This window comes from Gorilla gorilla, chromosome 1 (genome assembly GCF_029281585.2).
Source record: "Gorilla gorilla gorilla isolate KB3781 chromosome 1, NHGRI_mGorGor1-v2.1_pri, whole genome shotgun sequence".
Taxonomy (NCBI): domain Eukaryota; kingdom Metazoa; phylum Chordata; class Mammalia; order Primates; family Hominidae; genus Gorilla; species Gorilla gorilla.
Window position 1 is genome coordinate 175,200,084 of NC_073224.2, and position 27,397 is coordinate 175,227,480.

The 27,397-nt window shown below is 36.6% G+C and overlaps 1 protein-coding gene across 3 annotated transcripts in view; it reads right to left on the minus strand.

The window, feature by feature from the left end:
• RAVER2 (ribonucleoprotein, PTB binding 2) overlaps window positions 1-27,397 on the minus strand; it is an 88,530-nt gene that overhangs the window by 49,595 nt on the left and 11,538 nt on the right. For all 3 annotated transcript variants that reach the window (XR_008668222.2, XM_031008290.3, XM_031008294.3), the window contains exons 2-4: window positions 14,856-14,922; window positions 5,464-5,933; window positions 1,995-2,186 (exon numbers count right to left, since the gene is read on the minus strand). Coding sequence is in view for 2 of the 3 variants with exons in the window: in XM_031008290.3 (XP_030864150.1) it covers window positions 1,995-2,186; window positions 5,464-5,933; window positions 14,856-14,922 (729 nt within the window). In the remaining variant the exon portion in view is untranslated. The remainder of the gene's footprint in view (window positions 1-1,994; window positions 2,187-5,463; window positions 5,934-14,855; window positions 14,923-27,397) is intronic.

Genomic DNA, 27,397 nt, shown 5'->3' on the forward strand with positions numbered 1-27,397 from the left:
ACAGACAACAAATGTCTTCTTCTCAAAAGAAGACATTTATGCAGTCAACAGACATATGAAAAAATGCTCATCATCACTGGTCATCAGAGAAATGCAAATCAAAACCACAGTGAGATATCATTTCACACCAGTTAGAATGGCGATCATTAAAAAGTCAGGAAACAACAGATGCTAGAGAGGATGTGGAGAAATAGGAACGCTTTTACACTGTTGGTAGGAGTGTAAATTAGTTCAACCATTGTGGAAGACAGTGTGGCGATTCCTCAAGGATCTAGAACCTAGAAATACCATTTGACCCAGCTATCCCATTACTGGATATATACCCAAAGGATTATCAATCATGCTATTATAAAGACACATGCACACATATATTTATTGTGGCACTATTCACAATAGCAAAGACTTGGAACCAACCCAAAAGTCCATCAATGATAGACTGGATTAAGAAAATGTGGCACATATACACCATGGAATACTATGCAGCCATAAAAAAGGATGAGTTCATGTCCTTTGCAGGGACATGCATGAAGCTGGAAACCATCATTCTCAGAAAACTATTACAAGGACAGAAAACCAAACACCGCATGTTCTCACTAATAGGTGGGAACTGAACAATGAGAACACATGGACACAGGATGGGGAACATCACACACCAGAGCCTGTCGGGGGGTAGGGGGCTGGGTGAGTGATAGCACTGGGAGAAATGCCCAGTGTAATGACGAGTTGATGGGTGCAGCAAACCAACATGGCACATGTATACCTATGTAATTGGCTGAGTACTCAATAGTCTTCCTTGCTTTGGCATTAGCCTATATCCAAGCATCCTCATATTCACTCTGCAACCAGACCACTTACCACTCCTCAAGTACTGTATGAGTAGTTTCTGTTCCACCTAGAGTGACTACTCACTTTCCCTCTTTAGGGTTGCCAGATGCAGCAAGTAAAAACACAGAATGTGCAGTTAAATTTTAAGTTCGGATAAACAATGAATGATATTTTAGTACAAGCATCTCATGCAAAAAATCTGTATTTCTGCGGCAATCCTATTCACTTCTCATCAACACAAGTCAATATCTCATCCATTCGTTAATGTCACACTCAAATGTCACCTTCAGCATAAAGTCTTTCCCAATTCCTTCAAAAATGTATTTCTTCCTTCATTCAGTTAACAAATATTTACTATGCTAAGTACTAGGGTAAAAACTGTGAAGAAGGTATAGTCTCCATCTCCAAGGATCCTCCAGGCTAAAGAAGTAGAGAAGAATGAGTAGACAGTTACTATAAAGAAGGAAGTACAATGTGCGACATAAGCAAAAAGAAGGCACGTATTTTCCTCTAGTTGTGAAAACTTCTTAAAAAAAGACGCGGCTGGGTGCGGTGGCTCATGCCTGTAATCCCAGCACTTTGGGAGGCTGAGGCGGGCAGATCACCTGAGGTCAGGAGTTCGAGATCAGCCTGGCCAACATGGCAACACCCTGTCTCTACTAAAAATACAACAATTAGCCAGGCATGGTGGCATGTGCCTGTAGTCTCAGCTACTCGGGAGACTGAGGCAGGAGAATTGCTTGAACCCAGGAGGCAGAGGCTGCAGTGAGCTGAGATTACGCCACTGCACTCCAGCCTGGGTGAAAGAGTGAAACTCCATTTCAAAATTTAAAAAAAAAGAAAAGAAAAAGAAAAAGGAGGCATCTTACACTCAAAATTTATAACACAAGAGGAACTCAATATTTGCTGAATAAATGAAATTCCTTAAAACATTTCTCAAGATAAATACACTTTACTAAACAAAATTTCTTTTTTTGGTAATGACTTCTAGCTTGACTTAACAAAGAAACCATTTAGCTAACTTTTTTTTTAAAAAAGGAAAAGTCTTCAGTGTGATGGAAATGCAATGATGGTGCAATCGATAATCAATTACTTTGGCTAGATTGGATAGATTAAAATAGTATTAGAATTTTCTATACCCTAAAAAAAGAGAAAGAGAAAAAACTTACCACACGTTGAGCTGCTATCAATGCTGCTAATGTACTTCGCCCTGGCGCTCCAGGGGCACAGAAGGAAATCTGGACTTTGCTGCCCTTGATGGTCATACCGTCTGCTGCCTGCTGGACCTCTTCAGCATGCTCCGCAGTGCTATATTCAACCACTGCAAAGCCACCAACGTAACTACCTTCATCCTGTGCAAGCTGATACAATACATTCTATTAAACAGTAATTCCGATCTTTACTTAGAAACATTTATTTACGATATATAATTTTCAAATTCAAGAACAAGTGCATTGGAGCATGATACTGGTGGAAATAACATATTCTTTCTTTATGAAAATGTTTACTAATTGCTTAGATGTAGTTCTTGAAGACAGGAAGATAGGAGTCTGTCAAGTTTTTATTCAATTCTTTGATTTTCTAATTTATTTTAACAGTAAAAACCCAGATGGTAATAGTCTCTATATATTAAGAAATATATAAACTGGTAATTTATAGGAAAACATGAGGACACAATAATTATAGCTTTCCTTAAAAGAAAATCACCAGGTACATGGACAGTGAAACATACTGAACAAATTATTTGACCACACATCAATGGAAAATAAAGTTAGTATTATCAAGAGAAGGTAGGAGGAATATTTCATTTTTATTTCACTATTTTAGGCAGATCCCAGGAATTTAGTCAAGTATACCCAGGCAAACCTTATTTAGGAAAACTGTGTCCCAGGTTTATTAAAAGCAATGCACAACTTTTATTTCTGAATGTGCCCTAAATAAACTCCTGCCATGTAGAACTTGATTTATTTCCAGTCACCCACCTGTAAAAGTGTAAAGGAAGATACTAAAGTCCTGGATCTGAAAAGACTGGTACAAAGAGCAAAAATAAGAACAAGATAAGACACTAAAACGTTTCTACGTTTTGAACACGTCTGAATTATCTTAAACACATTCACGCTATAAAGTGATAAATGACACAAAATTGAGCTTAGTATGTCTTTGAGAAGACACATTTCCAATACTTCTATTTGGGTGTGGCATCTCATAAGCTGATATTACAACTAAATCACTTCTTAGTCCTTCTCAGTTTCTTTTCTCTTGTTTTTGAAGCTTAACTTTCTTCTACTTCCTTGTATATTTAGATCAAATTTCTATCTTTTCCTTCACATTATTTCTTCCTTTAAAAACTGTCAACAAATATCTTTTCCTCCACAAAGCTTTTTCCAATCACTCAGGAAAAGGAAAAACATCTACCTCTTCTAAACATGTCTCCAACAACCCTATTCCTCTTATAATCCAAACCAGGTCTTAAAATCAGGTTTGTAAAAGCCACTAATTAATCATTTTGGTCTCTTGACCACAAGGTAAGAGGCTGTGTCTTTAATACAGTCTATGCCAACCTACCATGCAAAAGAGCCTGAAGTTAACAGACCCACTGATAAAGAGCCACCCCAAAGCTGCTTTATTAATCTTTTGAAAACTTAAAAAATTTTTTTTACTACTCTATTTCATTATAACGATCTTCATGCCTGTATAAATTATAATATTTTAAGTCTTTCAAAAAACAAAATCATTTTAAGTCCACAGCATCAGTAGTTTCAGAGAGGGCTATTTCAGTTCAATATGAGAGCCATTCAACGACACAATGGTCTGACTTGTGATGTAGTTAATTTTCCACCCTTGAAGTATTTTGGCAGAAGCTAAATGGTCACTCAAAAATATGGTAGCAAATATTTTCTATGACATGTAAAGCTACACTAGATAATCTCTAAGGGCTCTTCCAACTCGGGGGGGGTTCACAATTCAAATACAATTTATGATAAATGGCTTTTCTCTTCGCATCTGCTTCAAAGGCCTCAAATAAAGGCCATAGGATGACAACATAATATAATTCTTAGTATTCAAGAAGAACATATCAATAAGCCAATCCTAGAGCTTTGGGAGGCCAAGGCAGGAGGATCACTTGAGCCCAGGTGTTTGAGACCAGCCTGGCAATATAGCAGGACCCAGTCTCTACCAAAAAAAAAAAAAAAATTAAAAAGTAGTTGGGCATAGTAATGTGGACTTGTAGTCCTAGCTACTTGGGAGGCTGAGACAAGAAGATCGCTTGAACCTAGGAGTGTGGGACTACTGTGGGCCATGATTCCAGCCTGGGCAATAGAGAAAGACCCTGTCTCAAAAAAAAAATGTTAAAAATATATATTACTGCAAAATTTCACCCATGTGCGGAAGCTTAAAAAGTTGATCTCAAAGAAGCACAGTGGATAGTAGGGGCTGGGGTGATTTGTGTGGGGGCTTGGGGAGATATGGTCAAAAGATGCAACATTTCAGTTAGATAAGAGAAATAGGTTCAGAAGATCTTTTGGACAACATGATGACTACAGTTAATAACAACATATTGTATTCTCGAAAAATGCTACGAGAGTGGATGTTAAGTATTCTTACCACAAAAATGATAACTGTGAGGTAATACATATGTTAAATAGCTTGCTTTAGCCATTCTACAATGTATATATACTTCAAAACATGTTATACATGATAAATACAATTTTAACTGTCAACTTAAATAATATATATATTTTAATATATAAATATTAAATAATATATTTATTTATATACATATATAGATATGTACTCCAACTCCAAAATTTCTACTGCAATACTAGGAAATCAACAAATGTATGATTAAAGAAAAGATGCAAAGGAGGAGAGGAAACAACAGAGGTAAGAGGAAAAGGAGCGTGGATGGGAAGGGAGTGCGGTAAAAAGGAAAATGGAGAAGGAAGAAATGGAGAGAAACAAGAGAGAAATAATTGATCAGTTGCTATCAAAACTCTGTAAGGAAAAAAGTTATATATAGTATATATATATTTATTAGAATGTATTTAATTTTACTATGATAAAGTGCTTGAAAAGTCTCGCCAGTGTTATCAGTTTTCAGGATCTTCTCTAGATGTCTCATCTACCGTGACCACATTAAGACAGAACTACACATTCCTTTTAAACTTCATAGTACTTTTCTATCCTCCATTATATCACTCTTCATATAGGATTTGCAATTATTTGCTTACTTGTCCGTCTCTTCTACAAAATTGAGAGGTATTGAGATAGAGTATCTTTCCATTCTCTGCCTTTCTGACACTTGGCATAGTGTCTGGTACACAGAAGATGGTAAATAAAAGTTGGATAGATAAATGGATCGATGGAAAAATGGTGGGACGAATGGATGGAATGAGGTGAATGAGTAAGCAATGGATTTGCTAAGGCATACTTAACTACATAACAACATACTTTGGCCCATAAACAGAGGAACTGATTTAAAATTTCCCATGAGATCAAAGTCTTCCCTACAGAATGATGCAGAATTAAATTTCCATTGTGTTAATCACACAGGTATGATAAATTTGTGAGTGTATGTAGATTACATACATATGTATATATTTTAAAATATTTCAATAATCTCTTAAAAATACATACCTGGCAAAACACAGGTTTATGGACACTGGAAAAAATTTGCAACAGCTCTTCTGAATCCCTGTAGTCCCTGGGGAGTTTATCAATACAAAGGCACTTAGAATGAATGAGCTCTGAAGCCAATAGATTAACATCCATCCATTGTGCAAAGAGTGCTGATGCTCCCAATTGTTTACCCAACAGCTCCAGTCTAGCCTTTGCAGCAAAGTCCTTTTTCATGTATTCCACAAATCCATAGCCTTTGGAATGGCCAGTAACTTCACTATAGACCAGAAAACATCTCTCAATATTTCCATAAGCACGAACAAGTTCTTCAAACTCTTCTGATGTAAAAGAAATGGGCACGTTGGTAATACACAACAAAGCATCTGTTGGCTGAAGCTGGACTATTAAGTCTTTTCCTCTAAAAGAATATTGATGAAACATCTGAATTGCATTCTGGGCTTGTTCCCCATTCAATAAGGTAACAAAAGCTGGAAGATAATGAAATGAATTAAAGAGTTTTCAAATTGTTTGAAAACACAGTAAGAAATATATCTTACTTCTGTGACTTGGTACACATAAACATACACCTTTTTTCTGAAACAAAATTATGAGTTAATACCCCTACTATATGCAATGCATTGTGACATTTTTTATTCTATTTCAGTGTGTTTTTTAATGCTGACACCTCCATTAAACTAATTTCATCAACAGTAACCCAAAATAGAAAGTACAGGGATTATATTAGGAGTTTCACTATAAAATCCTATGATATTCTCGGGGGTTTTTGGTAATCTTTTCCAATCACACACATATTTGATTTCCTCCCACCCAAAAACCTGTGATATAAAATTTTATGAAGCCTTTATATAAAACTTAACTGAAATAAAAATGAAGTTACAAAATCTTTCTTTCTTCCTAGAAAGAGTTCTAAAAGATCCTATTTGACAGCAAGGACCTGAAAAAATGAAGGTACAGCAAAAACATCAAAATGCATAAAGGAGGCCATTTCTTTCTCCAATTCATGTATATATTTCCTTAATATCAGATTAGATTGACATAACACACAGACACTTTTAATTTGGTACACTTTTGATGAATAATATCAAATGAAAAGGTTACAGGATTCTGATCTTAAGACAAGATCTTGAATATTCATAAAACAATAAAAATAGTCTGCCCTGTCTAGCTAATGAAGTTGTTCCAGCATCAAGCAACAAATGCATATGACGGTTTATATAACTGGAAACATAATACAAATATAACATTCTAAATCAATGAAATATTATGTACATTCATATCTGGTAAAATTATATTTTAACCATATCAATTTGTTTACCTTTTGTAATAAAAGAATATAAAAGGTTTTGAGCAATTTTATAGGAAAAGTTTAAAGCCCCCATTAAAAAAAATACATAGCAATCCACAAATTACAAATAAATTGCTCTCTACAAGTTCCTCTCCCTCTCCCTCTGAAATATATAGTGAAGTTACTCCATATGAACATTTAATTTACCCAAATTCAATTAGAACTGCATGACAATATGTTGTATACAGCAAATATGGATATAGCAAGAGACAGAGAAGTAATTTAAGTATCATGGGCAATTCTGCCTGTCATTTCACTCAACTTCCCTACCCTCAATTGGTCTTAGTGCCATGCGGCTCTCAGAGTAAGAGCATCTCACCACACTAAGTGTGATGCTAACATTTAAAGAAACACATTTTTCATTTAACACATGTCCCACACGCAAGAAAACTATTGCCAAAGGAACAGCTAAATGTTCCAACATCTCTTCCAAAAAATGAGAAAAAATGGCTTTACTGCCCTTATTAAAAGGCTATCTCTTAGTTTCTAACAATCTTTTTTAAAAGGCTTGATTTTGATTCTATGTCTTTTTTCCTTATGCTGACATAAAATACAATTTAATTCTGTTTCCCTAAAACAAACAAACGAGCCAACAACAGTTTGTAAATACTGGTTATATTCTCATATCAGCCCATAAAATCTCAGATCATATTTAACTTGAGTTCTCAGGGCATTTGAACCTGTTAATCATTCCCTTTCTTAACTTTCTTTCCATTTTTTTTTTTTTTTTGAGACAAGAGTCTGACTCTGTTGCCCAGGCTGGAGTGCAGTGGTGCCGATCTCAGCTCATCACAACCTCTGCCTCCCAGGTTCAAGCAATTCTCTTGCTTCAGCCTCTAAAGTAGCTGGGACTACAGGGCCTGCCACCACGCCTGGCTAATTTTTGTATTTTTAGTAGAGATGGGGTTGCGCCATGTTGGTCAAGCTGGTCTCGAACTCCTGACCAAGTGATTCACCAACCTCAACCTCCCAAAGTGCTGGGATTATAGGCCTGAGCCACTGCACCAGGCCTTTCTTAACTTTCTTGACGTACTCTTTCTTGATTTGCTTCATAACTGTCCAAGCTCTTTCTTCTATTTCCTTTGCTAGCTCTTTCTCCTCCACTCACACCTGTAAGGTAGTACTCCTTGGGGTGCCTTCCTGGCAGAGTCACACACAGTAACACCTGTGTGGCCACATGTGTTACTCAATGTGTGGCCGCTGAATATCTTTTTTCTCACTCTACACCCTCTTCCTCTGGGGGCAATCACACCCATTCCCATGTATTCCGTATCATGTGCCAGATTCCAAGTTTGGCACTGGAAATGTTTTGGTGAACAGAACAGGTAAGATCCCTTTCAACACAGAGCTCACAATCTAATAGGGGAAGCTAGACATTTAACAAAGAGTTACAAATGTGGTGTCCCCAAAGGGGAAGTATGAGGGGCTATGAAAGCAATGAGCAAAATAATCTCATCTGAGGACTTGCAAAAGGCCTCCCATACCATTATACTCCCAAATCTATCTTTCTAACCTTTAGTGCCACATATATCTTCATACTGACTCCCAAACATAACTCACGATTTTCATCCTATCTCTGCCAAAAAACAAAACGATTAGGAAAAGAGGAAGGCAAATTGTCTGTTTGCAGATGACATGATTGTATATTTAGAAAACCCCATCATCTCAGCCCACAATCTCCTTAAGCTGATAAGCAACTTCAGCAAAGTCTCAGGATTCAAAATCAATGTGGGAAAATCACAAGCATTCCTATACACCAATAACAGACAAACAGAGAGCCAAATCATGAGGAAACTCCCATTCACAATTCCTACAAAGAGAATAAAATACCTAGGAATACAACTTACAAGGGATGTGAAGGACCCTTTCAAGCAGAACTACAAACCACTGCTCAAGGAAATAAGAGAGGACACAAACAAATGGAAAAACATTCCATGCTCATGGATAGGAAGAATCAATATCATAAAAATGGCCATACTGCCCAAAGTAATTTATAGATTCAATGGTATCCCCATCAAACTACCATTGACTTTCTTCACAGAATTGGAAAAAACTACTTTAAATTTCATATGGAACCAAAAAAGAGCCAACACAGCCAAGACAATCCTAAGCAAAAAGAACAAAGCTGGAGGCATCAGGCTACCTGACTTCAAACTACACTACAAGGCCACTGTAGCCAAAACAGCATGGTACTGGTACCAAAACAGATATACAGACCAATGGAACAGAACAGAGGCCTCAGAAATAACACCACACATCTACAACCATCTGATCTTTGACAAACCTGCCAAAACAAGCGATGGGGAAAGGATTCCCTATTTAAGAAAGGGATTGGGAAAACTGGCTAGCCATAAGCAGAAAGCTGAAACTGGATCCCTTTCTTACACCTTATACAAAAATTAACTCAAGGTGGATTAAAGACTTAAACGTAAGACCTAAAACCATAAAAACCCTAGAAGAAAACCTAGGCAATACCATTCAGGACATAGGCATGGGCAAAGACTTCATGACTAAAACACCAAAAGCAATGGCAACAAAAGCCAAAATTGACAAATGGGGTCTAATTAAACTAAAGAGCTTCTGCACAGCAAAAGAAATTATCAGCAGAGTGAATAGGCAACCTACAGAACAGGAGAAAATTTTTGCAATCTATCCATCTGACAAAGGGCTAATATATCCAGAATCTACAAAAAACTCAAACAAATTTACAAGAAAAAAACAACCCCATCAAAAAGTGGGCAAAGGGTATGAACAGACACTTCTCAAAAGAAGACATTTATGCAGCCAACAGACACATGAAAAAATGCTCATCATCACTGGTCATCAGAGAAATGCAAATCAAAACCACAATGAGATACCATCTCACACCAGTTAGAATGGCGATCATTAAAAAGTCAGGAAACAACAGATGCTGGAGAGGATGTGGAGAAATAAGAATGCTTTTACACTGTTGGTGGGAGTGTAAATTAGTTCAACCATTGTGGAAGACAGTGTGGCGATTCCTCAAGGATCTAGAACTAGAAATATCATTTAACCTAGCTATCCCATTACTGGGTATATACCGAAAGGATTATAAATCATTCTACTATAAAGACACATGTGCACGTATGTTTATTGCAGCACTATTTACAATAGCAAAGACTTGGATCCAACCCAAATGTCCAACAATGATAGACTGGATTAAGAAAATGTGGCACATATACACCATGGAATACTATGCAGCCATAAAAAAGGATGAGTTCATGTCCTTTGCAGGGACATGGATGAAGCTGGAAACCATCATTCTCAGCAAACACAAGAATAGAAAACCAAACACCACATGTTCTCACTGATAAGTGGGAGCTGAACAATGAGAACAAATGGACACAGGGAGGGGAACATCACACACTGGGGCCTGTCAGGGGGTGTAGCGGGGGAGGGATAGCATTAGGAGAAATAACTAATGTAGATGACGGGTTGATGGGTGCAGCAAACCACCATGGCACATGTATATCTATGTAACAAACCTGCACGTTCTGCACATTTACCCCAGAACTTTAAGTATATTAAAAAAAAAATCCTAATACTTCTCATCTTCCTTTATTCCCTATTTATCTGGTCACACAACACCCAGAAATTGGAAACCTGGGAATTAACCTAGACTCTGTCTCCCTCATTTCCCATATAAAAGGAATCCTCAAATTCCACCCGTCTAATAGGTCTTGAATCCATCCCCCTTTCTTCAGTCCTCTAGCTTTTTCTTTTTTTAATCCTTTCTCCACAGTGACAATAAAGTGATCTCTAAAAAACAGAAGTTTAATTGTGCCTGTTTACTGCCTTAAATGCAAAGGTTTGCTATTACTCACAAAAAAAGCCAAGTGCCAGATTGGTAATCATGCTCTACAATGCCTGCTATATCTAACTCCAGCCTTGTTAACTGCCATACTTCCTCCCTTCCCCAACAGCTCTTTATTCTCCAAGAACACTGAAATATTTGTAGCTCCCTGCAGAGATCCAGTTATTTCAGGTATCCATATATTACACATTTAATTCCCTTGCCTATAAGATCATTCCCCATACCTTAGGATACCTAGAACCTTTTAGCCGATTTTCAAATTCAGTCCATGCATTACTCCATCATGATCTCTAGGAAGCTTCCCTGATCCTCTCTTATAGTTAGAGTTAACCATTCTTTATTTTTTTATACCTCTCTATCTTGAACATTGCTCGGATTATTGCATAGATCACATCACATCGTAATCTATTTGCTTAGATGCCTGCTACCCTACTGTGTGAGCTCCCTAATTCCACCAACTATCATGGTGCATGACATATGGTAGAAGCTTTGTGTTAGATGAATGAATAAATAAATGCATATATAAATCAACTAATAATTTAAAAACTGAAAATCTCTTTGTCCTTTTCTTAGGTATCTGCATTTGCTCAACTTAGGTTTTATGGAAGAATTTAAATAACATAATGAAACAAATTCAAAATTTCAGGCAGTAGGGAAAGGAGGTCACATTTTCTGTTCTATAGCTTCTTCCATGTTTTTCCAAGACCACAAATTCTCTAAAATAATAAAAAATAAAAAAATTCACATACTAGTTCTCATGGAAATGGTAGATGTCACTCTACAGAGAAAAGGCTGTAAGGGAATTTGGGATTAATTACATTACCATTTTCCTTGTGAAATTTAAATATCCCACAATTGATCCCAATTCTTTTAAAAGTCATTGCATGGTCTACTATTTAGTTTATTATTGGGTCTAATTTGAAGGCAAGCATGTGCCAAAACTTTTTCCCCTAATGTATCCTATTTTACTATAATAATTTCCTCATATCTACCATAGAAAGCTCTGGTTGCAAGGTTATAGTTTAGAATTGTAACCATCTTTTATCAATTGAGTTATTAATTGTATCTGTTTCCACAAACACCACTATAGGTTCCAAAATCCAAGGCAAAATCATTTAATACAATTAATGATTTCTGTGTTGTGTGATTTTAACAGGTGATTTAAGGCTTACAGTATACATCTTTAACTTATCACAGTCAATTGTCAAACGGTATCACACCACTTCATGTACTGTATAAGAGACTTCAAACAGTGCAATCCCATTTCTCCTCTCCCAGCCTTTGTATTATTGCTGTTACACATTTTATTTCTACATGTTACAAATCTCACAATGTAATGTCATTATTTTTGCTTTTAACAGTCAATTATACTTTTAAAAGATTTCAATATTAAGAAAAAAGTCTTTACCCACGTAATGACCATATCACGTATTCATCATTTTGTTGGGTAGGTCCAGATTTCCATCTATAATTTTCTTCCTGCTTGTAGGACTTCCTTAAGTATTTCTTATAGTGCAAGTCTAATGGTGATGATTCTTTTAACTTTTGTATGACTGAAAAACATCTCTATTTCATCACTGTTTTTGAAAGATATTTTCAATAGGTTAAGAATTCTATGAGGACCTGTTGTGTTTTTGTTTCTTTTGGTAAAGAATGAAAAGATGTTACCCTACAGTCTTTTCAATTGTGTTGTTTCCAAGATCTATGGTCATCTTAATCTTTGTCCCGCTAAATGTATTAATGACGTATACTTTTTTTCTGGCTGCTTTTAAGACATTCTATCACTAACTGTAAGCAATTTGACTACAACGTACCCTGTAGTTTTCCTCATGCTTTTGTACTTGAAGTTGGTTGAGCTCTGTGGATTCCTGGGATTAGAATTTTCATCAAAATTTTAAAACTTTTCAGCTACTAATTCTTTAATTTTTTTTTAACTATTCCTACCCCCAGGGACTCTAATTGCTCTTGAAGCTGTCCCACAGTTCACTGATACTCTGTTCATGTTTTACAGTCTTTTTTCTCTCTGTGTTTCATTTTGGATCACTTACATCATTGTTTACAAGTTCACTAATTTTTTCTTCCACAATGTCTATTCTGCCATTAATCCTATCCAGTGTATTTCATGTCAGATGTTGTAATTTTCATCTCCAGATGTTTGATTTGGATAATATTTTATATCTTCCAAGTCTCTATTTACCATGTTCAATCTTTACTATAACTTACTATATATATGGAACACTATTACAAAAACTGGTTTAATGTCCATTTTTATTAATTCATCTGTGTCAATTCTAGGCCAGTTTTGATTGATTTTTGTCCTTGTTATACATTAGGTTTTCCTGCTTCTTCATCATGTCTGCTACTTTTTTATTGGATGTCTGACATCATAAATTTCACTTTGTTGGGTGTCAGATGTTTTGGATGCATACAAATATTCTTGAGTTTTGTTCCAGGATGTGGTTAAGTTATGAGGAAGCACTTTGATCCGTTCTGGTCTTGTTTTAAGTTTTGTTAGGTAGGACAAGAGCATCATTGGTCTTGAGTTACTTTTTCCCATTCCTGAGCAAAAACTTTCTGATTATTACTTCTAATGCCCCATGAATTATGAGGTTTATCATCCTGACTAGTGGGAATAGCACTATTCCTGGCTCTGTGTGAGCTGTGAAGGCTGTTACCTCTAATCCCGTTGTCAATATCTGTAACATTGAAATTGTGCACACCTATGACTCAGAGCTTCAGTTATGGAGAAACAGTTGAAATGTATATTAGTAGTCAACTAAAAGGCTATTCATTGCATCACTGTTTGAAATACTGGGAAAGGTAAAGCTTCCTGAATGCCAGTCAGTAACAAATACATTAATCGTAATAAATTCACATGATAATTATACGTAGTAGCTTAAATCAATGAACCTGAGTTATATATATCAATGTGGAAAGATCTGAAAAACAATGTTGCGTTAACCCAAAAAAAGCAAGTTGCTAAATGAAATATACATTAGAATACCATTTATGAAAAGCTTAAAACAGAGACTACCATTAATTATATATAGGCACATATGGTAAAGTTACAGGTTAGTCAAGATACTGTGGTAACAAACTTCTGCACAATCTCAATGGCATAACAAAACAAAAGGCTTTCTTCTGATTCATGCTGCATATCCCATGCTGAAAGTAAGGAAGGAAGGACGTTTTGCTCATTATAGTCACTCTGAGACCTAGGTTGAAAGAGGTTCTGTTACCTTCCCCAATTACTTTAGCACAGGGAAGTGTGAGCAGGAAATCACATGCTGGCTCTGAAATCTTTCACCTGGAAGGGATACATGTCATTTTCACTCTCACTTCATTCATCAACAAGCAAATCACAAGTCCACTCTCAACTTCAAAGAGGCACAGGTAAGTACTATCTTACCTTGTGCTCAGAAGAAAAAGAACAAGAATTTGTGAACAGCTTTAAAGGCTATCAAAATGTAATTGCATAAATTGGAAAATATGCACCAAATTCATCAGTGCCTGCCCCTAGACAAGGAGGCTGGGAGGGAATGGAATCAGAGTAGTAGAAAGTGAATTTCATCTTTATCTGTAATGTTCCTTTTTACCATTTTTTTTTGAATCTGAAGAAATTCAACAGATCTACATGAGGGCTCTAGCTATGTACATACTTTGTAAAGACAAAATATTACCATTTGATAATTTGGGAATGGATGTGTACATAGTGATTACATTATCCTCCAAAATTTATTTTTAGTCTCAAGAGGATGCTTTTAAACAGCTGCATATTACATGCACAAAAAGGAAATAATCTAGTTTTTTAATCTCACAGATATAAAACTAATACCCAGAAAACCTAAATGAGTTTCTCAATTTCCCCAGCTAAAGGTCAAGTCATACAGTCTATTCACTAAGTCCAGTAACATACAATTAAAATCGAGGAACTCTGAGCCTATGAAGAACATTCACTGTAACAGAACATTCATTATAAAAATTCATAAGTCTCTAGTAACACTATATTCACTATATTCATTTATGCAATTAATATTTAGGATACCAATATTACCTTCAGAAAATAGATAGTGTGGGTTACATTCGAATGATTTAAGGCTTAAAAATTCCATGATTAGCTTAAGCATGAAAAGACACTAAGCTTTTTTGTTCTATAACGAGTACAGGGAGAACCAAAATGAAATTAGACACTTAGAATAGAAATCTTACCTGTTCGTTTATTTCTGTCCACATAACAATATTTTAAGTCATAGTCTTTTAACAAATCATGAACTTCCTGAAAGAGAAAAAAACACAAATTCAGTAAACATACAAATGCAGTTACTAGATAATCTAGCTCTATTAGCCTACCACCACCACCACCATTACCACCACCATATCCCATGTAAAAAAAAAAATTATTTCATGGATCCCCATTACTTACTTAAATTAAAGGTCTTCCAGGTTCCCCAGACATCCTACACAAAGCCCACATTCCTGCTCAAATGGAAGATTCACTATCTCACAAGTATACCATGCACTGTTCTCTTTCTACTCACACTTATTCCTTGACGTAGCAGGAGGCAAACATATCACTAAATTTCCCAAACTTTGCCTGAAATCACATGCATCTTTATGAAATCTCAGCTCAAATGTTCTTTCATGAAGTTGCTTCTCATAATTTTCCACAGAATGTGACCTCTCCCACCTTTATGCTAACAATGGTCATAACTTTATTTATGCCTCTCTTGTGGAAATAAGTATTATACTTATTTCTATTTCTGCATGCTATATATAGAGCTTTTAACAAGTAATACACCTGTAGATGCTTAGAGCACAAACATGTAGAAAAAATAAATTGTAAAAAAATAAAAATAAAATAGATTGTAAACCTGAGCTTAGAGATCCCTGGATATGAAAAAACTAACTACTAAGGCATAGCATGCAGTTCCATTTATTTCCCCTTGGCTCCCCAAGATGTTTAAACTGGTTTATGGTTCATTCTGCTTCTATTACTAACATAGCCTAAACTTTTTTTTTCTGATAGCACAACCTCTATCCACTTGGGTGCCTAAAAGAGTAGATTTCCTCTATTTCCCTAATCCTTTCTGTTAGACTGATAGTACTTAGGAACAGAAACTGCATTTTACATATTTATATACTACTTGCATTGCTTTGCATATCGTAGGCACTCAAACATACATTAGAGTGAATATAATTGTTTCGTTGTTAAATCAATATGTGGCCCTGAAAAATTTTACTCATAATACATAACAGATGCAGTTACAATATATTCAAAGGAACTAGACTCTCACACAGGTAGACACTCTGACTCCAGATTGGAGAGTTACAGCCAACCTGTTCTATATTGCAAATGAATATGCTAAATATACACAGGTGCTATTATGTTAAGTATGTAACCTAAAATGCTGAATTCAATAATAATCTTATTATTGCTATTATTATAGTTATCACAAGGTATCAGGCACTGAATTCACTTTTATTAAAAATCAGGAAAAACAGAGTAAAGTTGCCAAGGACATATAGCTAGTCACTTGCTGAGAGGAGATTCACTCTATCTGTCTGGCTCCAAGGATGACACTCAACCTCTATGCCATATTGACTTATTCATTCCAGCATTAACTTTAAAAACAGTAACTATCATTAACAGTTATAAAAACAATACCACGAATGCCCTAATAAGTAATCATATAAGTAATATAGAAATGAATAATAAATAAGAAGACAGAAGTTGAAAAATATTCTCCCTTTTAATTCAACCCAAGAGGGAGAAAAGAGTGATATAATAGGCAAAGTATGAAAACAAAGCTGAGTGAAAAAAGATAATCCTCTATGATATGAAAGATAAAGTTGATAATTTAGTATTCTTTATTACCAACCACTATTAGAAATTTTTTAAAATACATACACTTACCAATTTTGTAAAATAGCATTTGGTGAATCATATGGTACTATGCTCAATTATAAAGATTAGTTTACATATTACTATGGTAATTTTTATCTTGTAAGCTTCAACATTTTCTTGAACTTACAAAAACATCTACTGTACTCTTCATTAAGAAAACATCACTGTCTCAGCAGCATAACATATGCATCTTGCCAATCAACGAATTTAATACTTTATATAGAAGGTGACACGGTTTTTTTGAAGGGATCCAGTGTGTGCTTTTAGTTGCATAGAATCTAATCTCTCATTTCACTGGTTAACAGCCGTCAAATGCTAGATAAAGAAAACATGATACTGCTCTTCACATTATCAAGTATCTGTAAACAAATGACATGTTATGTTACTCATTCAGCTAAGAGAATTACCTAAGAGAGCTTAAGTATTCAAAGGTGCATTTTGCACCTTAGAAATGTTATGTTGAAAACACCCATATCTCTACTCATAGCTCTTCTATGTATCAGATGTGGGATACAGAGTTTGCCAACTGCGAAACCTTACAAAGCTTCCTACAAAGAAAAACCCAATTATTTTTCTCCATGCCCTGGTTGCTTTGACCCAGGCAAAAGTGGGTCATCCCTCAATTTGAGCCTTGGTAAGTTGGCCAAATTAAAAACTTAAAACCTGAAAGAGAGTCCCAATAACCATTTGCCAAAATAATTCCATGCTCCATCACACAGAACTAAAAGGACTAAAATTAGAGCCTCCCTATACTAACTTAGCTTTATAACATTTCCACTAACTTACTGATTTTAAGGAATAAAGTAGCACCTTTGATGAAAACACTTTGTCATCTGACTGCCAATGTCAAGTTAAGTTAATAAAAATTGGTATTAGATAGCTTTAGTAACCTATTTCCACACCAGATTCAGTGTCACCTGCTGAAGTTAAGTGACAAGTTTTGCACATATGAAATGCTTTCTGGAGAGGCGATCAATAGCTTCCATGGCAAAGCTGTCAGTCAATGACGTCATCACCCCACCCTCAACAAAAAAGTTAACCATTGTTCCAGCTGATCTAGACCTCCTTGATGAAGCATGGCCTTAGTTAAAAACCTGAATTACATTGTCTTCTAAGCTCTTCACAGACTTAGTTTCAGTTTTTAAAAAAATGTTTTAAGAAATGTTTTCATAGATTAAAAAACACTACTTTTAAATTTCAGTGCTTTGGACTGGAAATGGAAGCACATGTTTTTGTTCATTTTCTTTTAAAATTTTATGTAACTTGATAAAATGAAAAGATGAAACACCAAACACCAAACATATATTATGAGTAGTAATAAACAAAATAAATACCCAGAAACTCACTATCAAACTTGACTAGAACACTGACAGCATTTGCATCCACCTCTGCATTCCTTCACTATCCCATTCCTCCACCTTCCTCCTCACACGTAGGTCTGTATCTGTATGTAGGCATGTGGCCCCAAACATTATATTGTTTTGTATTACTCATTTGTGAGTTTTATAAAATTGGTATTATGCTATTTTTAAACTTCTGTGCCTTGATTCTTAGACTCAATATTATGTTTCTAAAATTCACTCATTCCACCTGGCCGTCATTCATTTATTCACTGCTGTTTGCTATGCCATTCTGTGACTATAGTATAATTTATGTATCCATTTTACTATGACTGATTATTCGGTTTGTTTCCAGGTTGTTGTTCACTGTTTGTATTTTTTAAAAACTACCGTAACATTCTTGTAAATTTCACGTATCCCCTTGCATTCATGTGCAAGAGCTCCTCAAGGAGAGAAATTCCTGTGGTGTACGTATGCATATGATCAACTTTATAAGGAAGTGCCAACTTGTTTGCCAGAATGATGTACCAGTGTACAGTCCCATCAACAGTAGATAAAAGTCCTGCTGATCCACTCCTTTCAATGTTTGGTGTTATCAGACTTAAGTTGTGTCAATTTAATGGATATAAAATTGTGTCTCATTGTGGCCTTAATTTCCATTACATGATTAATAAACAATGTAGGGCATTGTGATTATTAGTTTTATGTGTCAATTTAGCTACAGTGTCCAGTTATTTAATCAAACACTAATATAGGTGTTGCTATGAAGGTATTTTGTACATGTGGTTAATATCTATAATCAGTTGACTTGAGTAATGGAGATTATCTTATATAATGTTGGGGAGAGGAGGACTTCATCCAATCAGTTGAAGGCCTTATGAGCAACAAGTGAAGTTTCCTGTAGAAGTTCTGCCTCAAGACTACAGCATTAACAGCTGCCTGAGTTTCCAGCCTGCTGGCATGCTCTACACATTTTGGACTTGCCAGCCCCCACAGTCTTGTGAACCAAATCCTTAAAATAATATATTCTGGATTCTCACCTTTTGTTGTTAACTGTATTATGAGTGTATTCTCCTACAGTGTGATGAGTCATTGTGTTTATTTGTGGGATTTTGGGTGAAGAGAAGTTTTTCATTTTAATAATATCAAATTTATCAATCTTTTTCCTTAAAATGTAGGTTTTTTGTGGCTTAAGAAGTCCTTTCCTAAACAAGGTCATAAAGGGATCTTATTTCATCTTTCAATCATTCTAAATGTTTTCCATTTACATTTCAGTTTTTAGTGAGTTTGGAGTTCATTTTTGTGTGCTGTTTTTTTTTCCCCTTTTCCCATATGGGAAAATAGTTTTTTTTTCCCCCATATGGGTAATCAACTATTAGGACACCATAATTGTATTGTCCATCTCTTCCTCAATGATCTGCAGGGCTGTCTCTCTCATATATCAACTTCCAAGATATACATGGATATTTTTGTCTCTTGCTTCTGGTTCTATTGGACATTTTGCCTATTCTGTGCTAATATTATACTGTCCTAAATAAAGCTTTATAAATATTGATATCTGACAAAACAAATCCTCTTTTTTATTGCTGTACAGTATTCATTTTGGAATACACAACAATGTAACTCATCTCCTGTTGATGAGAATTTGAACTGTTTCTAGTTTGGGGCTATCAAGAATGAAGCTGGGAGTATAATTGCTGAGTAGAATATACTAAGGAGTAGAATTGCTAAATCACATGGTAGGGGTGTGTGTGTGTATGTGTGTGTGTGTGTGTGTGTGTGTGTGTGTGTGTGTATTTTTGTTTTTTTGAGATGGAGTTTCACTCTTGTCGTCCAGGCTGGAGTGCAATGGTGTGAACTCGGCTCACCGCAACCTCCACCTCCTGGGTTCAAGTGATCCTCCAGCCTCAACCTCTGGAGTAGCTGGGATTACAGGTGCCCATCATCATGCCCAGCTAATTTTTTTTTTTTTTTTTTTAGTAGAGACAGGGTTTCTCCATGTTGGCCAGGCTGGTCCTGAACTCCTGACCTCAGGTGATCCGCCCGTCTCAGCCGCCCGAAGTGCTGGGATTACAGGCATGAGCCACCACATCTGGCTGGTATATGTTTATCCTTAAGAGACGCACCCAGTTTTCCAAAAATCTGTAACCAATTTGCACACTTATTGGCAGAATATGAGTGCCAATTGCTCTACTTTCTAGCCAACACCTGGTCTTGCCTGTCTTTTAATTTTGGCCATTCTGGTGGGAATGGTGTATCCAACTATGGCCTTAATTTGTATTTCTTTGACTTATAATGATATTACTGACCTTTTAATATGCCATTTGGATATTCCTTTTTTGTGAAATGCCTGTTGTAATCTTTCATCTATTTTTAACTGGGTTATCTTTTTTATTAACTCGTAGAATTTTTCTTTTTTTTGAGATGGAGTCTCGCTCTGTCGCCCAGGCTGGAGTGCAGTGGCATGATCTCGGCTCACTGCAAGCTCCACCTCCCTGGTTCACGCCATTCTCCTGCCTCAGCCTCCCGAGTAGCTGGGACTACAGGTGCCAGCCACCTCACCCGTATATTTAGTAGAGACGGAGTTTCACCGTGTTAGCCAGGATGGTCTCGATCGCCTGACCTCATGATCCGCCCGCCTCGGCCTCCCAAAGTGCTGGGATTACAGGCGTGACCCACTGTGCCCAGTCAACTTGCAGAATTTATAAATTCTGGATATCAGTCTCCTTTGTCAAATATTGGTATTGCAAATATCCTCATCTAGCCTGTGGTTTGCCTACTGATTTATTAGTAATGTCTTTTTGATAAGAAGACATTAATTTTGCCAAAGTCCCATCTATCATATAATACCTTCTTTTCTGGTTAATGCCTTTTGTGACCTCTTTAAGAAATCTTTACCTACCCAAGGTCATGAAGACACTGATCTATCTTTTCTTCTGGAATGTTTATTGTCTTAACATTTACATTTAGACTATAAGCCATCTTAATAGAATATTTCTAAGTGGTATTAGGTAGGGGTCAAGGTTCAATTTTTTTGATTTGAATATCAAACTGCCTCAGCATCATCTGTTGAAAAGACTATTCTTTCTACTACTGAGTTGCTATATTCTGTGTGTTAATTTCTGGACTCTATTCTGTTCCACTAGTGTACTTGTCTAGTCACCGTACCAATATCACACTAAACAAATTATTTGAGCTTTATAGTAAGCTTTGGAATCTGGTAGTGTAAGTCTTCCAACTTTTTTTTTTTTCAAAAGTATCTTGGCTATTCTAGGTCACTTGCATTTCTGTACAAATTTTAGAATCAGTTTCCATTAAAAAAAAAACCTACTAGGATTTTGAGTGGATTCCATTGACACTATAGATCAGTTTGGGAACAACTGACATCTAAACGATACTGAGTCTTCCAATCCACAAATGTGGAATGTTCTTCCATTTATTTAGGTCTTCTTAAATTCTTCTCTGAAATATTTATAGCCTTCAGTATAGAGATTTCGCATATTTTTATCAGATTTTTTAAATTGCATTTGACATTTTTGATGTTATTTGAAGTCTATTTTTAAAATTTGACATTTAATTTAATTTAATTAATTAATTTAATTTTCTAGCAATTGCTAGTATACAGAAATATCATTTATACTTGTACATTGACCTTACATGTATCAATCTTAGTAAATTCATTTAATTATTATTATTATCAACCTCCTAGGCTCAAGTGATCTTCCCACCTCAGCCTCCTGAGTAGCTGGGACTACAGGCGTGTGCCACCACTAGGCCTAGCTAATTTTTTTTTTTGTAGAGACAGGGTTTTGGTTATGTTGCCCAGGCTGGTCTCAAACTCCTGGGCTCAAGCAATACACCTGCCTCGGCCTCCCCAAGTCCGGGGATTACAGGCGTAAACCACCGTGCCTGGCCCACTTATTTCTAATAGCTTATTTATAGATTCTTTTTTATTTTCTATATACACAATCATGTTATCTGCAAATAGACAGTTTTACATCTTTTTTTATATCTTTAAACTTTATTTATCTAGGTGTATTGTGTTAGCTAGGATTTCCAATACAGTCTTGAATAGCAGTGATCCCTGTATTGTTCCTAATCTCAAAAAGAAAGCTGTCAATATTTCACCATTGAATATGATTGCTTTTGGCTTTTCTAGATAATCTTTATGTCTGAAGAAATTCTTTTCTATTCCTGCCTGCTGTAAGTATTACGATGTATGAGTGTTAAATTTTATAAAGTGCTTTTTTCTGCACCCATTGAGATGAGTTAAATCTCATCTTCCTGATAGTTAATCTCCAAACTCTTACTTCCACTTCAAACTTCTCTCCCAAGCTCCAAGCCTGTATATTCCCTTCTCCCTCTTTTGAAACTGCATTTGGATGTCCCACACCAGATAATGCATTTTGGGGGGGCCCAACACAGTCCTATCATATATGATGTTGGCTCAGTGGATGTGGTATCAATTTTATCTTGGCTAAATTTTTAACTGCTTTCAATGCAGGGTTTTGGCTGGAAAGTTCGTTTCAATACCAACTTTTTGCCAGGAGCGCATTTTGACTTGGCCTAAAATAAATTAATAAACTTTCGGCTTTTTATTGGCAGTATAAAAAACAATCATTTACTGATTATTTACTTTATCCCAGGCACTTTATAGACATTATCTCATTTAATCCTAACAACCTTAAGAATTTGATTTTAAAGCTGGATTTTATCATCCAGATTTTAAAGATGAGAACATTAAGGCCTAGAAAAACTAAGCGACTTGTACAGACAGTTTGTGACACAGCTGTGATTCAAACCCAGTTGACAGACTCTACAGCAAACACAACTATACAGTGGTGTACCTTAAGGATTGCCATTACAAAAATAAAATCTATAAAATATTCATTCCCATCACATTCCTAAAGCTCACTGCTTCACTGGCCTCCTAATCTTAGAATGGGAATTGGGGCCAAGAACAACATTTGGGATGTCTACCATGCAAATTCCTTGGAGGTAAAAGCAAAAACAATATAATTTTACTTTCTGACAGGTAGAAATCTCATTGCATCACTCTCTTGTTTAAATATATCCCATTAAATAAAATCCAAATTCCCTAACATGGCCTATACACTTTCAATCATCTAGTAATGCTAAATGTGCCAGCCCTATATTTTACCACTAACCCTATCAAACTCTATGCCTCAGCCACAGTGAACTAATTTTGGCCACACTTTTCCTTGTCTTTAGGTCTTGGTACATCTTGTTACTAATGCCATGGATGTTCTACATCCCTTTCTTCCCCTTCTTTCCGTTAGCTACCATCTCTCTCCCCAGGACTCAGGTGACTTTCTCTGTCTTAAACTAAAGGTTCCTGAAACATACATCACCCAGAGATTCTGGACTCTGAAGTTGATCTGGGGTTGTCTCCCGTGGGAGAAGGGTTTGGAAAGAAAGGCACAGACTGCTCTCTCTTTCTATCGTGAGAGAACATATAGCTGAACACAGGGCTGCCCAATAACAACTATATTTCTCAGCCTTCCCAACAAGTAGCTTCCCAGCATGTGACTTAGGCTGTGGCCATGTGACTCCAGCCACTGAACCTCTCAAGTCTGGATTAGATATCTGTGTTTCCACAGGCTATTTTTTTTTCCACATCACAACCCTTACAGCAGCTATCATCCATATTTTAACTGCTTATATACTTATAATTTTCATAAGATTGTAGGCAAGTATCACATATCTGCCTCGTGCATACACAGATCTCCAACATCCAGCACAATATCTAGAAGAAAGTAGACCTTTGATATTTGTTAAATATATGACATTTTGTTTCCATAGATTACCTTTATCAACTCTAATGCTGCATCTTTTTTTCTGAGATTATTTTACGATATTAACATAAACCAATATGTTTAGAGTGCTGAAAAAACCTGAAAATAGGCCGGGCACGGTGGCTTACACCTCTAATCCCAGCACTTTGCGAGGCCAAGGCGGGCGGATCATGCGGTCAGGAGATCGAGACCATCCTGGCTAACACAGTGAAACCCAGTCTCTACTAAAAATATAAAACATTAGCCGGGCGTGGTGGCTGGCGCCTGTAGTCCCAGCTACTCGGGAGGCTGAGGCAGGAAAATGGCGTGAACCCGGGAGGCAAAGCTTGCAGTGAGCCGAGATCGCGCCACTGTACTCCAGCCTGGGCGTTACAGCGAAGCTCCATCTCAAAAAAATAATAAATAGGCCGGGCGCGGTGGCTCACGTCTGTAATCCCAGCACTTTGCGAGGCCGAGGCGGGCAGACCACAAGGGCAGGAGATCGAAACCATCCTGGCTAACACGGTGAAACCCCACCTCTACTAAAAATACAAAAATTAGCCGGGCGTGGTGGCGGGCGCCTGTAGTTCCAGCTACTCCAGAGGCTGAGGCAGGAGAATGCCGTGAACCCGGGAGGCGGAGGTTTCAGTTAGCCAAGATCGCGCCACTGCACCCCAGCCTGGGCAAAACAGCAAGACTCCGTCTCCAAAAATAAAAATAAAAATAAAATAAATAAAAATAAAAATTAAAAATTAAAAATTAAAAACCTGAAAATATACTTACTGTACACTAACCTAATTTATAACTCACTTCTTCAAAAGAAACTTACATAGCTCAAATTAATTAACATTACATATCTAGCTATAAAATGTTCTCCTTGAGCAGTTTTTGCTTGCAGACATCCCAAGAAAGAGGGCTTTAATCTCCAAGAGATAGATTTAGATAGTCATCCATCCCAAAGAATAACCATACATAAATCACAATCTCTTCTCCAATATTTAAATATTTAATATTTAAATATTTTTCTTTCAAATATCACCTGGATATACTGTATTAGTTATCTATTATTGTGCAACAAATGACTCCAAGTTAAGTTGCTTAAAACAATACCTATTATTCTCTCATAGTTCTGTAGATCATAAGTCCAGGCAGGCCCCATTGGGTTTTCTGTTTAGGGTCTCTCAAGGCCAAATCAAGGTGTCAGGCAAGCTAGGCTCTTATATGGAGACCCTAAGGAAGAATCCATCTCCACTCACCAAGGTAGTTAGCAGAATTTAGTTCTTTGTGGTATTAGGACTGAAGTTCCTGTTTTCTTGCTGGCTGTCAGCTGAAGACCCTCTCAGCTCCTAGAAACTGCTTTAACATCCTTGCCCATGCCCACTCCATCTTCAGATCCAGCAACAAACAGCGAATCACATCTTTCTTGTGCTTCAATCCTTGAATTTCCCCTAAGGCTTCCAGCCCAAGAAAATGCTCTGCTTTTAAAGGGCACATGTGATTAGATTGGGCCCACCTAGATAATCTCTGTTTTGTGTAACCCTAAATCAACTGATTAGTAACCTTAATTACACCTGCAAAAAAGTCCCTTTTTGCCATTTAACACAATCACAGTGTGATACCTCATTATAGTCAAAGTCCCATGGATTATGGTAGAAAATATGGGGGACCATTTTTAGAACTGTGGCTATCACAATTGCACAAATAATAGATAGCATTTACTGTACACTTACATGTACTTCACACAAAATATCTTAACTTAGTATCTTAGGTTTCAAAGCTCAAACATGGTGAGGAGGGCACTGTACATGAAGGAAGCCAGCAGAGTGTCAGAACCCCGGCAAGGTGATGGTGCCTTCCAGCTACTAGAGAAACCCAGTGCAGGAGGATGGAGCCTGAATTGGGTGAAGTGGGTATCTGTGGGGGGAATTGGGCAAGCATCTGCAGTGGTGATGGGAGATGCCTATGTAAATGGGGTTGATCAAATAAGTAAATAAAATAAGGATAATGAACACCAAACTTTTCACTTCAGATGAAAGAGTCACAAATACAGAATGGGAGAAAACTGGAATGATTAAAATTTAATGTACTGGTATGAACACATTACTTTCAATAGAAATTTAAGTGTTTGTGTGTGTGCATATACACACATTTATATATTCTCTAGCTTTGTCTACTAAGAGGACCTGAGAGCACTGACACCCAATGGCAATGAGTATAGCTAGTTTCCAGATCTTGGTTTCTAGGTAGTATTTTCCCCCTAAAAGAAACTAAGCACTGTAATAGTCAGCTCAGGCTACCCTAACACACTACCACAGACTGAGTGGCTTAAACAACAGAAATTTATTTCCTCACATTTCTGGAAGCCAGAAGTCCAAGTCAAGGTTCCAGCTGATTCAATTTCTGGCTGGCTGGCAGGCAGCCATGTTCTCACTATGTCCTCACATGGCCTTTCCTTGGTGTATGAGTGGAGAGACCAAGTTCTCTGCTATCTCTTCTTATAAGGACACTAATCCTATCAGATCAGGAACCCACCCTTATGACCTCATTTCATCTTAATTACTTCCTTAGTGGCCCCATCTCCAAATATAGTAACACTGGGGGTTGGGGCTTCAACATATCAATTTGGAGAGAGACACAAACATTCAGTCTAAAATAGGCACCTTCATGAAATGGCTGATTCTAGGGCTGGAGCACAGAAACTACAAAATAAGCTGCAACGTCCTGTTGTGTTGAAAACAAAGGACACACTCAGTGAATGCTGGGGACATGTCAAAAGGACATAGGACCCTTCCCTTAAGTGTATGCTGGAATTAATGTATTATTTCCAAAGAATAGTGAATGGGAAAAATAGTATCTTTACCGAGGAGTGACTTAGCAGACATCCCCTTAAGCAAATGATCAAGGTTAACATCACCAGTGGTAAGTCATGTTAATGTCATGTACCCCCTGATATGATGTCATCAGAAGCTACTTCACCTCTGTGGTATTCTTCCCCAAAACCTATAACCCCAATCTTGTCTTGAGAAAAACCTCCTACAAACCCAAATTAAGGGACATTCTAAAAGATACCCAAACAAAACCATCAGGGTCATAGACAACAAGAAAAGACTGAGAAACTGTAACAGAATGGAGACTAAGGAGATAGGATAACTAAATGCAATTATGTATCTCAGACTGAATCATGGAACATAAGTGAAAAAACTAATGAAATCTAAAATAGAGTCTGTAATTTAGTTAAAATAATATGCCAGTGTTGATTTCTAAGTTTTGACTGATGTACATTGGTTGTATAAGATGTAACATCAGGGGAAACTGGGTAAGGGATACATGGGAACTCTATGTGTTATCTTTGCAACTTTTTCTGCTAATCTAAAATCACCCCAAAATAAAAAGCTTATTCAATAAGAAGACACAGTGGCCAATTTGAAGCTCCCACTCTCCAAATCTAAAACACAGCATCGAAATAAGTAATGGTAGTAGGAATGGAGCATAACCCATTGAACTAAATAGGAAACCATGAGCCTATATTGTTATAAATAAATGAATAAACTGAATGTTTGAAAGGGGATAGGATATTTAAACAGTCTCAAAGAATTTCCCCTCAAAATCCTTATAGATTACAAGCAGAAAACTTTACATGGAGATGCCTGGCAGACACCACTTTAATCAAAGGGATTCAAAGTGATCAAAGTGAACTTTATCAACAATAGG